The sequence below is a fragment of the Cryptotermes secundus genome, unplaced genomic scaffold, assembly GCF_002891405.2.
Source record: "Cryptotermes secundus unplaced genomic scaffold, Csec_1.0 scaffold709, whole genome shotgun sequence".
Classification (NCBI taxonomy): domain Eukaryota; kingdom Metazoa; phylum Arthropoda; class Insecta; order Blattodea; family Kalotermitidae; genus Cryptotermes; species Cryptotermes secundus.
Window position 1 is genome coordinate 404,926 of NW_019738358.1, and position 11,882 is coordinate 416,807.

The window sequence follows — 11,882 nt, forward strand, 5'->3', positions numbered from 1 at the left end:
TCTTGAGCATATTTATTGGACACATTTTAGAAGAAGCAGAGGAACTTAGCTTCAGATCACAGGTAACAAACTTGGGGACACAAGTTTAAGTATATGTTGGAGTTTTCTGACTATAACATTCAGGTCTTGAATGAAGATTTGTATTTTATTCATTGTTTGGTGATTAATTTACCTGGGTAGATCACACTGAAGGGGGCACACGGTAATGTTGTTGGTTGAGGCACTATGCTACAAGCCGGAAGGTCGCAACTTTGAGTCCTGATGAGGTGGATTTTTTCAGTTTACCTGATCATTCCCTCAGCACTATGGTCCTGGGGTCGACTCAGCTTCTAACAGAAATCAGTACAAGGAATCTTTCTGGGGAGTATAGGGCAGCCAGTTCATAAGGCTGACAGTCATACCGCCATCTGTGAGCCCATTGTCTAGGCAAAATGTGGGACCGTCAAGGTGACACCTCTATAGGTCTTCATACCCTGCTACAGGGTTAGCTTTCCCTTTAGATCACATTGAAATAAGTGTGCATAAGAGACTTCCTCTTATATTGTTGTTATTACTGATGAATGAATTGTTACATGTTCATTAATCTGTGTTAAAAGTAGTTAGAGATGGGAGCAAAAGATGCCAGCATTGAAAGATGTGATTTTGTCTTGTCTGGTATTAAAGTGTCTGCATTTCCCAGTACTATCCTCTAAATAGGAGCACTGCATAGTGGATATTTTTATATTATCAAGTTCATTATTTTTGTTTAAATGCAGAACATTTCAACTTATTGAAGTTACATATGTGAAAATTGAGTTCTTGTGGTGAAAACAGTGAAGAGGGACTATCATCTGGGATGTAACTGTGTAGTCACATGGTTTACCCGTGTCTTCAGGTTTGAAGATATCAAACAAGTAGCCCGTTCCAGAAGATAGTACTTTTTGTAATCAGATATTTTTGAGAAGTTCATGTAAACAATTACTTTTTGTAATCAGATATTTTTGAGAAGTTCATGTAAACAATTATTCATTAAAATTTCAGCAGTCTTTTATGAGTTTTAATACTTCATTTGCCAGGCTTTGCCGTGAAACAATGCCATCATTCCTCACACCAAATCGCCATGGTTACTCAGTACGCTTCTCGCCGTTCCAGCCAGAAAGGATTGCTTGTGCAACATCTCAGTATTTTGGACTTGCTGGTAAATACTGAATTCTTATAGCTGTAAGCTGATTATATGCTGTTTGAATCAGAGAATTGTGGTCATCTATTATGCTGGTAACATTCTGAGTGACAGTGATTTTTATTTATTTATTTTTTATTTTATTTTATTTTTTCCCTATGCTGTCATATTCATTTTATATATTTTGCCCCAGACCAGTCATTTTTACACTGTTGTGAATAATCACAGATGTTGATGAGTTCTTGTGCATTACCCATTGGCTATAGTGGATACACTTACTTAGAAATTGCCTGCAGCCAGTAGCTTATGTGGCCGATGTAAAAGCACATCAGTGACCATCATGGTGTAAAGTAAGATGTGTGCAGGCCGCGCCATAGCTCAAGCAGTTAGTCGCTGGCTTCCCACCATGGTGGCCCAGGTTTGATCCCGGGTCTGGTCAAGTGGGATTTGTGGTGGACAAAGTGGCGCTGGTGCAGGTTTTCTCCGAGTACTTTGGTTTCCCCTACCAATCTTCATTTCACCAATTGCTCCACAATCACCCTCACTTATCATCTGGGGCTGGTAGAATAGGCCAGAAGTAGCCGCAGTACAAGGGACTTAATCCCACCTCACTAACAGTAAAAAAAAAAAAAAAAAGATGTTTGCAACGCATAACAGTGACCATCATGATGTGAGATGAGGAGCGTGCAGTGAACGCTGGTGACCACCACTGTAGTGAACATGTTAAGGAATTGTTGTTGTACTGCACTAAAATTTGGTTGTTTATATGTGCTAAATAAAAATATATCAGCATGCTGAAATTTTCTCTGGCAGTTAGCACTGTCAGTGTTGAATTATAAATCAACTTTTCTTAGATCTCCATGGTTTCTGAAATGGTGTTTTTTGATTAATCATTGACATGGCTGATCACATGAGAAGATTTTAGAAATTTATTTGCCATGAAACTTGAGATCCTACATAAAGATAAATCACTATTTGATGTTTTTCAGACTGTAATGCGACTTGTTAGTGACTGGATGTGGGTCGTGGATTGATAATTGAATTCACTGAACACTTATAGCTCAAAACCAAATAACTATGTCACTTGCACTGATCTACACACTCTACAAATCACTACCACAAACACCAAGTTTTCTGTCTTTACTTGGTAGCAGTGTGTAACAAAGCAACTCAGGACTCTCAGATGCTGACTCCTGTCTCTGATTCCTGACTGTCAAGATTCTTGTGGGACTTTGATGCAAGAAATGACTGTTCATGTTAAAATATTCTGGTTTTTATTTGTCATGTCACAGTATGTTATAGTATCTTTGGTGTAGAATCATCCTTGACAGCTAGTAAAGAAATTTTGTTCTCCATTGAAATCTGAAGTAACATCACCCAATTCAGAAATGCCGATCACTGGACCCTGTTTTGAGCCAGTTGAAACCAATTGGCAGTTTCATATATTTCTATTGGATAAAAGTAGACAAAATTTAAAGACTGACACATTGGGAAATAAAGCAATATATATATCAATAAAGTGGTATGGAGCAAATTTTAGAATGAATGAAAGAAGATTTCAAGGACTGTTTAAAATATGGAAATAGAAAGAAAACACCGAAGGGGAAGGCTTAGATAAGGATGGGAATCACAGTTAACGAGAGATGTCATACAGAAGGAAGGAAATGCAGGAGGAGGAGCATTGGGAAGACAGAGATAGATGGAGAGGCTCAGTTGTTAGATGACTCATGTAAAAACTGAAACATCAAACCAAAGAAAAAGATTTATTAAAGATCAATTTGGAAATTTTTATCCCATCTGAGCCTTTGTTTTCCAAATGGATGCTCTCTTTCATGATTTTGAACCAAAATATCACATGTATGTATGAATTTCCTCATGCATGGATAGATAGATACTCAGAGTACATTTTGTTATCTGCTAGGTGAATATTGGGCAGAGCAACATAGACAGTTTATTTATCATTGATCTGTTTCGTTCTGCAGGTGGTGGCACTTTATTTTTGCTAGAGGTGGTCCCTGATAATGGTTTGGTGGAAGTTGCATGTACGCAGTGGTCAGATGGGCTCTTTGATGTGGCATGGAGTGAAACTGATGCAAACATCATAGTTAGTGCGAGTGGTGATGGTGGTCTTCAGCTTTGGAATATGAGCTGCCCACAGGTAATAGACAAAAAGTCACCCACGGGTATTAGTTGGTATGAGTTGCCAACAGGGAATAGGCAATGTGAGTTACGTGCAGGTAGTAGACATATGGCTAGTCTACAGCTGATATCATGTCTTGCCCACAGATAACAGACAGTTACCCACAGGCAGTAAACATAGTTAATGGTATGAGTCGTCCACGAGTGATAAATAGTGAGTTTTCCAACAGTAGTAGACAAGAGTTACCCACAGGTAAAGGTATTCTGTTGCTGGTCACGGTAGCTGAACGGTCTAAGGCATGCACTATCTTCGCTCGCTCGGAAACTGAGATCGTGGGTTCGAATCCCACTCAGGGAATGGATGTTTGTGTTTGTCTACAGGTAGAGGCCTTGCGACGAGCTGATCACTCGCTCAAGGAGTCCTACTGTACGTGTAAGATCTAGAAAACCGAAGTGAAACGGAGAGTTTCATGGAGGTAGGCCTAGGCCCAAATTGGGGCTGTAGCGCCACAGAAAAAAAAAAGTATTCTGTTATGAAATTTGAATCAAAATCTAATGTGAAAAATACTGTCTTCTGGGATGTGGCGCCATGTAGATCTTGTGTGAACCGATGTTTCAGAGGAACATATTGAAGATGGAGGTGATACATTCCTCCTTACAAAATCTAATGTGTTCATTATGATTTCAGTGACCATTTATTTCAAAAAGTACACCAACAGAAAATGAATATTCTGTAGAAATATATAACACAGCGTTAAATAATCCTACCTAACTTGAAGAAATTTGATATAGCTATAATGATCTGCACTTTTGGTTGGGTTACTTGCTGCCCATGTTTAGGTGTTGCTGTCTTTCTCAGTCTCTCTGAGAAAATACCTTGAAACATATACAGCTGCCTTCTAAATCCTTACCTGCTTACCATTTATGACCACCTTCCAATCATGAAGCAGTATTGTGTCCTATATTTTGTCTTGAAGAGCACAGTTGGTAGAATGTGGTCCTGTACTGGAGCAGTATGGTATTGCTTATTGCTTATTTCTGGAGACTACTGGGTTGCTGTGTATTTCCATTCTGTTATTAAAGACAGACTTCAAGATGAAAGGAAGTGATGTTAGAAGGATGTTCTGGCAAGCAAATTATAGTTGCTGAGAGATATTATATGGTTGAAGATAATGTTCCACTGATACTGTATATGCTGTGAAAATTTTGAAATTACTTTGAGACACCATTTTTCCTTATTATTAACATATGCAGACATTGTTATGTACATTGTGTTCCCACACTACAGAATTTCACCCTTACAGAGATTATAAATCATTACTATAAATTCACAATGCAGACCTGAATTTACCTTCCTGGAAATTTGGGATAAATATTAAGACAAGTTTTTTAAGAACATTGAAACTTACCATAGAAGTAATCAGTTATCTCTTGAAGGCACAGTGATTACTATATTTACAAACTGCTTTATCATAAAAGAGTGTAATTTGCCAACACAATTTATTCTTAGATTTTGTACGATTCTGGGAATAAATTAGTGATTATTTCCATAAACTGTTCCAATTAGTCTTTGTAATAGAGTTGCCTGTGGTTCTGTATGGGTGTGAAACTTGGTCTCTGACATTAAGGGAGGAACATAAACTGAGGGTGTTTGAGAACAGGGTGTTGAGGAGAATATTTGGGCTGAAGAGAGATGAAGTGACAGGAGGTTGGAGAAAACTGCATAATGAGAAGCTTCATAACTTGTACTCTTCTCCAAGTATAATTAGAATGACCAGGTTGAGGAGGATGAGGTGGGCAGGGCATGTAGCATGAATGGGGGAGAAGAGGAATGCATATAGGATAATGGTGGGAAAGCCGTAAGGAAAGAGACCACTGGGAAGACAATATTAAAGTGGATCTTAGAGAGATAGGCTGGGATGGTATGGATTTGATTGATCTGGCTCATAATAGGGACCAGTGAAGGGCTCTTGTGAACACGGTAATGCACCTTCGGGTTCCACGAAATGCTGGGAAATTCTTGAGTAGCTGCAGATTTGGCTTCTCCTCAAGAAGGGCTCAGCTCCATAAGTAAATAAGTAAGTAAGTAATAGAGTTTCATTGTGTCTTCTATACAGTATATCTGAATTTGTAAGTATTATCTAGATGAATTTCAAACTTGAAGGACTTTTATTTTGATATTTATAGCTTCCACCCCAAACATTCCGAGAACACAAGAAGGAGGTGTATTCTGTTGACTGGAGTCAGACGCGACAGGAGCAGTTTGTTCTATCAGCATCTTGGGACTGCAGCACTAAACTGGTATGCTGAACATTCAGTTTCCAGATTTTCTAGGTATTTGTACAACAAAATACAAAGTTGATATAATATTTTGGATTTACCTCATTAACACCACTGAATTGGGACTTCACATCACAAGGAAATTGTATCATCAAAAGTTAGTTGGATTTTACCTCAGTTTTTGCTTCAGTTTCATCTAAAATGGCATGGTGATATGAAGGTAGCAATGACATTGCATGTTCCACAAAAAGTAATGGACTTCGTGAGTAGCTCAGTAACTCTTTGCTTTTCAAGCAGGTTGCTGTTTCATTGACTTGGTTGATTCCACCTTAAACATTTACAGGTTCATACAAAAATAGTCCCTTGTGCATTGATACCCTTGGCTGGTAAGCCTTAAGGGAAAAGACCATTTGGAAAATATAGTAATAGATAGGAGAATAATATTAAAATAGATATTAAAGAAATAGAATCTGAAAGGAAGGAGTGGTAATGTGTTTACCAACTCATTGCATAGAAACAGGTCTGATATATCTTATAATCGTTGCATAGCAACAGTTATACATTCTACAATATTATAATGTATAATATGATAATAACGATTATAATTAAGTAATAATAATTGTATACAAAGTTGTGTTGATGGTATGTAGCATGTTAATTCTGTAATGTTGTGAACCTAACCTCCCAGACTATACACCATCACTTCCCAGAAGACACTGATTTTCTTACTGAAGAAGCTGATGTAATCTTGTAATGTTGCAGTGGGATCCAAACCGACCTAACTCATTGGCTACATTTCTAGGCCACACACAGCTTGTATACAGTGCCATGTGGTCACCTCATGTTCCTTCATGCTTTGCCTCCGTATCAGGTAAATACAATTGCTGTGATCAATGGTATATGCTGATTACTGTCCGTATTTTTGACCTGGCTTTCTGAACAGGATGTGCAGTGGATTTATCCAAGTTCACTGACTGAGAGTAAGCCAAGAATGAAACCAGGAAGTAGCATATGGCAAGCAGAGCAGATTTCCTTGCCAATTCGTTGCTTGGATTACTCTTTAGTCCTGAAGATGGAGGCGATATGTTCCTCTGAAGCGTCAGGTGTTCATGAACTACATGTCATTGCAACCAAGACAATGCTATCTATAGCCGACATCGTGAGAACCTCAAATCCAACAGCTGAGATAAGGATTATAGAGTGTGTATGAGTTATAGCAGGGCCTTAGTTGCAGTGTGTCACCCGCCCTCCCAATGATGCAGCTGCAACAAGACCCCTGTTACTTGTTGCTGTACCTCCCCTCACATGCAACCCAGAGTCATGTAAAACCAAGGTCTCTGTGTGCAGTAAATGAATTCAGAACCGGGACATGCCACTGAACACAGTGGTGTGTGATGACCATCTGGACTTGTATTCAGGGGGTGTCTAGTTAGAATTTTGGCCAGTGAACTGGTTGCCCTGATTAAGGATGTATTTTGTTATGTTTTTCAGTGTCTAAAAGTGAGTGTACGAGGTACATAGGTCACAAATGGATATCAGAGGTAAAACATGTGATATTCAAGCCTGGAAAAAACATTTTTTTCTTGACATATAATTGTAGTTACGATCTGTAGGTTGTTAAATAAAGCAGTTAACAATCTGAACAGTGTCTTCAGTACACGTTACATTTGCTACACCAATATTGATGCTCTTGTCACGTTGATTTACCAGTGCGTCGAAACCTGCAGCATTGAATTATTTTGACTGTTGTATCAGCTACTTCTGCATCTCCATTGCAACCTCATTATCATCATCATCATCATCATCAGTGAAACATACCCCACCCAGTTATGAACTGCTTTATGTGACACAAACTTCCCACCATAAACAGGTAACATTTCTATAAGAGTATCCTTTTCAATGAGTCCTTTTGCCCACAAAAGACGCACAAGAGAATGCTGCTCTTCAATAATATACCCTCAAGCATGGTAGCCATTTTGACTGCTGAAACCAGCCTCTGAACATGCGCATGCAGGTCTTCTACCTATTCCCGTGAAGCTGGACTGTGCTGCTACCTAGTGATAACACATAAAAAACCTGTTACATCCATTACAGCTGTTTTACTTTCATTTGTGACCTATTTACTGACTCTCCCTCGTGCATATAATTCCTTTATATAAGCCATGGTCACCTCTTCCAGAATCATCACCTGTTGACTGAATCTTATGATTGAGTGGGTAGCATTCCTGCTTCGTAATTCAGAGGTTTGAGTTTAAAATTTTGGCCCAAGGACTGGCTATTCTGATTGAGGTTTTTCATGGTTCTCAGTCTGCCCAGGTAGGTACTGGTGTAGCATCTTCCATAATACATTTTTCCAGTAAATCATACAGGGACTTGAGATAAGTAAACAAAAATATAGGAAACATATCAGAATTGTTATACCACATACAACTTGCATAGATCTTGAAATACACTTAAACTGATGTCCTTTCTTTTTGTAGGTGATGGAACTATGAAAGTCTGGAACACTCACATGCCTCAGCATCCATCCATGTCACTCCGAGCCCATGATGCTGAAGTGCTGAGCTGTGATTGGTGCAAATATGATCAGAATATCCTGGCTACAGGAGGTTCAGATGGACTCATTCGTGGCTGGGACTTACGCAATATCACAAGTCCTGTGTTTGAACAGAAGGTTTGTGTTATTTGTGTTTTATGTTCCTGTCATGTATCTTATAAGAGATGCAGAAAGATAACAGGAACTGTAATTGTAACTAGTATGACGCTTGTTGAAATTTCAGTGGGAGGATCAGTACATTTCCATGCAGAACTCTCCTATTGATCCTTTGCCTGATTATTATACACTATAGCATTAGAGGGACGCTTTGAATTCAAGATTTTGTTGAGTATGTGAAATGAGAACTTGAAAAGGTCTGGAAGGACAGCTTTCTAGAACAGGTAGTGCTGCTAACATTTTCTGACAAAGTTTGAGACTGTAGTACCGACTGAACTGTGTGTGCCACCCAGTGCCGTTTATTCCTGCCATCTTCTGTTCTCTCTGTAACAGCTAGCAACAATGATAGTGTCTGGGGTAGGCCATGGCCACTACTTTCCAGACTTTCTCCAGTTTGTCAGTCATCCAACCATTTTCTGCTACATATTCTAGATATCTGCAATGTCATAAAATAGCCCCCCCCCACCACCACCACCACTACCACTGCTACAAATAACTAATTAATCTTTGTCATTCTGGTGTAGTGTGTTTTTTCTGAAAGGTAAGAACAGATTTTTTTAAATGTTATTTGGATGAACTTCTCGCTTCGAAAGGTTAAACATATTAGGTTCACTGTAATTCTCACTCCATAAATCATTAAGTAAGTATGTGATTAATGAATTGCAGGGCTGTGAGTATGCAGTTCGCAGAGTCCGTTTCTCCCCGCACAATCTCTCAGTTTTGGCGTCTGTGTCTTATGACTTCACAACAAGGTATGTCTACATGTAGAATGCTTAAATGTTGAAGCAGCAAATGTGGGGAAGTGGATGTGAATATTAGGTTGACTTAGATGGTGAATCAGTCAAGTTTTGGGATCATTTGATATATCAGGATGAAATTATGTTGGGGTCCATGCTGTAAGGTCCATCTCTGCATGACACATTTTCATTCTGGGCTCCAGAATTTTAATATATCTTCATTATTTTATGATTCTCGATTCTGTATGCTGGGACTTATGTTAGGAAACACATTTTTGACTTTTTCCTTTCTCATTTGTACTTTTTTTTTAATGCCCCTTATTGAGATCCATACAAGGAACACATTTTGAAAGTAAGAGCATTCCTAAGGCCGTGCCATAGCTCAAGCGGTTAGTCGCTGGCTTCCCACCGCAATGGCCAGGGTTCGATCCCGGGGTCTGGTCAAGTGGGATTTGTGGTAGGCAAAGTGGCACTGGGGCAGGTTTTCTCCGAGTACTTCGGTTTCCCCTTCCAATCTTCATTCCACCAATTGCTCCACAATCACCCTCACCTATCATCTGGGGCTGGTAGAAGTGGCCGCAGTACAAGGGACTTAGTCCAACCCCACTAGCAATACAAAAAAAAAAGAACATTCCTTTCTTTTAAGCTATAGGAGCAGAATGAGATGCAATCTCAAATGGGCCCATTTGTACTACCCTCTCGCAATAGATGAGTATGGAGCATTTGTGCAAGGATAATTGGTGATGAAAAACCTGTTTAGTGTTAAGTTCACCAAGAATCCTTTTTGTCTCTGCATTGTGAAGCTTTAATAAAATGCCGTAATGAAACAGATGTATCGTTCAGCATGTGCTATACTTTAATGAAACATTTGTTTGCAGGATCTGGGACTTCAAGGCATCACCAGATCCACTGGAAACAGTGAAGCATCATTCTGAGTTTGTGTATGGGCTAGATTTTAATGACCATGTGGCAGGTCAGATTGCAGACTGTGGCTGGGACTCACTGGTGCATGTGTTTTCACCACGCTCTCTCGTGTCCCTCTCGTCTGCATTAGCCCCACCAGTCAAGTGATGTTCCCTTGTTGCTGCTAGTCTTTGTGTTCCTCTGAATCGGACATAAGGGGTAAGTGACTGGGTTGAAGTTAGGAACTGTACAGCATGGACTGAAACCAAGTTATTAATCTGTTTTTATTAACCCTTTCCCATCCTCTGTTGGAAAACATGCAGAATCATAATTTTTCCTTACATATCCACTGTTGGAAGCCTTCTGCCGCCGACACCAACAAATTTACTGCCACATCATCTTCATATGCTGAATCTTTGCTCTGTAGGTCCTTTGACATCTTCTCTAGTAGTTCGCATGTAGAAAAAAGAGGTGTCAGGAGTTTTGTATTTTTCTAAACAAAGTGTCTTCTCTTTTTTAATTTTTTCAAAATTAATTTCTAGCTAGTAGGGGTGAGGGTGGAAATGAAAAGTAAATAAACAGACTAACTAACTAACCATCTAATATCATCTGCAAATGCCAAAATTTGAACTGACTTATAGAATATAGTTCCCCTTGTGTTGATGCCTGCATCTCTAACTACCTTCTCTAATGCTATATTGAACAAAAGGCAGGCTAGGGAATCACCTTGTCGAACTCCATTTCTAGTTTTTATTGGGCTGGACAACATATTCTGAATCTTAATTTGGTATTGGGTCTTTCTCATAGTGGCTCTGACTAAGGCAATTAACTTCCACGGAATGTGCATCTCTTCCATTGCCAGAAAAAGACTATTTCTATCTATGGAGTCATAGGCTGATCGGAAATCAATGAAAAGATGATGTGTTTCAGTTTGGAATTCATTACACTTTTCAAGGACCTGGCAAATAGTGAAAATCTGATCGTTAGTTGATCTTCCTTGACGAAACCCACATTGGTAATCCCCAATTATTCTTTCCACAAAGGGAGAGAGTCTGTTAAATAGAATGTTGGAAAATATTTTATATGCTATACACAACAGCCTAATTCCTCTATAGTTAGAGCATACCATGACATCGCCTTTCTTATGGATAGGGCATACAGTACTTAGGTTCCATTCCTCTGGGATTATTTCAGTTATCCATATCTTAACTATTAGCTGATGTAAGTGCTTAGCATATTCTGGGCCTGCAAATTTCACTAATTCTGTTGTGATGAGATCCATTCCTGGAGCTTTATTATTTTTCAATTTTTTGATAGCTTGTTCTACTTTTATGGTCAGCGCTGGCTCTTCAGCCTCAAAATTTCCTTAATTCCAGTCTATGGTCATACCTTCCGACCTCAGCATCTCACTGTAGAATATTTGGGATGACATACATAAAGCTTCTGCTAGTAATAATCTAAATTGCAGTGGTAAATGGACATTTCATAGCTCAGGTGGTTAGACGCTGGCTTCTCACTGTGGACATCCTGAACAGGAATTTTCATGGCTTCCCTGTGTCTCTAGGCCTTAGTGCCATCGCTGAGACTATGATCAATTCCTTACTGACCCATCTTATGCAGTTTGATGTGAAAGAAACTAAAAACTGAAACACAAGCCCAGATATTTATGTCCTCTGAATTTTACTATTTCTTTGACACTTTATTATGTAACTGATGAGAGCTGTGTGTTATGTCACTTGCATCACTGTAAAAAAATGTTGGCTTATTATGTGTGTCTGAGATTGAAGGCTGTCATGGTGGTAACTATGAAGATGCAATGCCATGTAGTTGCTATATTATCATCATACTGTCCTTTATACAGCTTGCTTCATCTTCCCTTCCAGTTTCCTATAATTTATATCCATTCATACTTCTCTCCTTTGCTTCTTCATTTCTTACCTATACTCTGCCC

The 11,882-nt window shown here is 39.0% G+C and overlaps 1 protein-coding gene across 6 annotated transcripts in view; it reads left to right on the forward strand.

The window, feature by feature from the left end:
* LOC111870873 (peroxisomal targeting signal 2 receptor) overlaps positions 1-10,568 on the forward strand; it is a 94,145-nt gene extending 83,577 nt beyond the window's left edge. For all 6 annotated transcript variants that reach the window (XM_023863480.2, XM_023863482.2, XM_023863478.2 and 3 more), the window contains 7 exons: positions 1,056-1,177; positions 3,142-3,317; positions 5,486-5,599; positions 6,341-6,449; positions 8,059-8,252; positions 8,958-9,043; positions 9,907-10,568. In XM_023863480.2, the coding sequence (XP_023719248.2) occupies positions 1,056-1,177; positions 3,142-3,317; positions 5,486-5,599; positions 6,341-6,449; positions 8,059-8,252; positions 8,958-9,043; positions 9,907-10,099 (994 nt within the window). In that variant the 3' untranslated portion in view covers positions 10,100-10,568. The remainder of the gene's footprint in view (positions 1-1,055; positions 1,178-3,141; positions 3,318-5,485; positions 5,600-6,340; positions 6,450-8,058; positions 8,253-8,957; positions 9,044-9,906) is intronic.
* Positions 10,569-11,882: the final 1,314 nt, after the last annotated feature.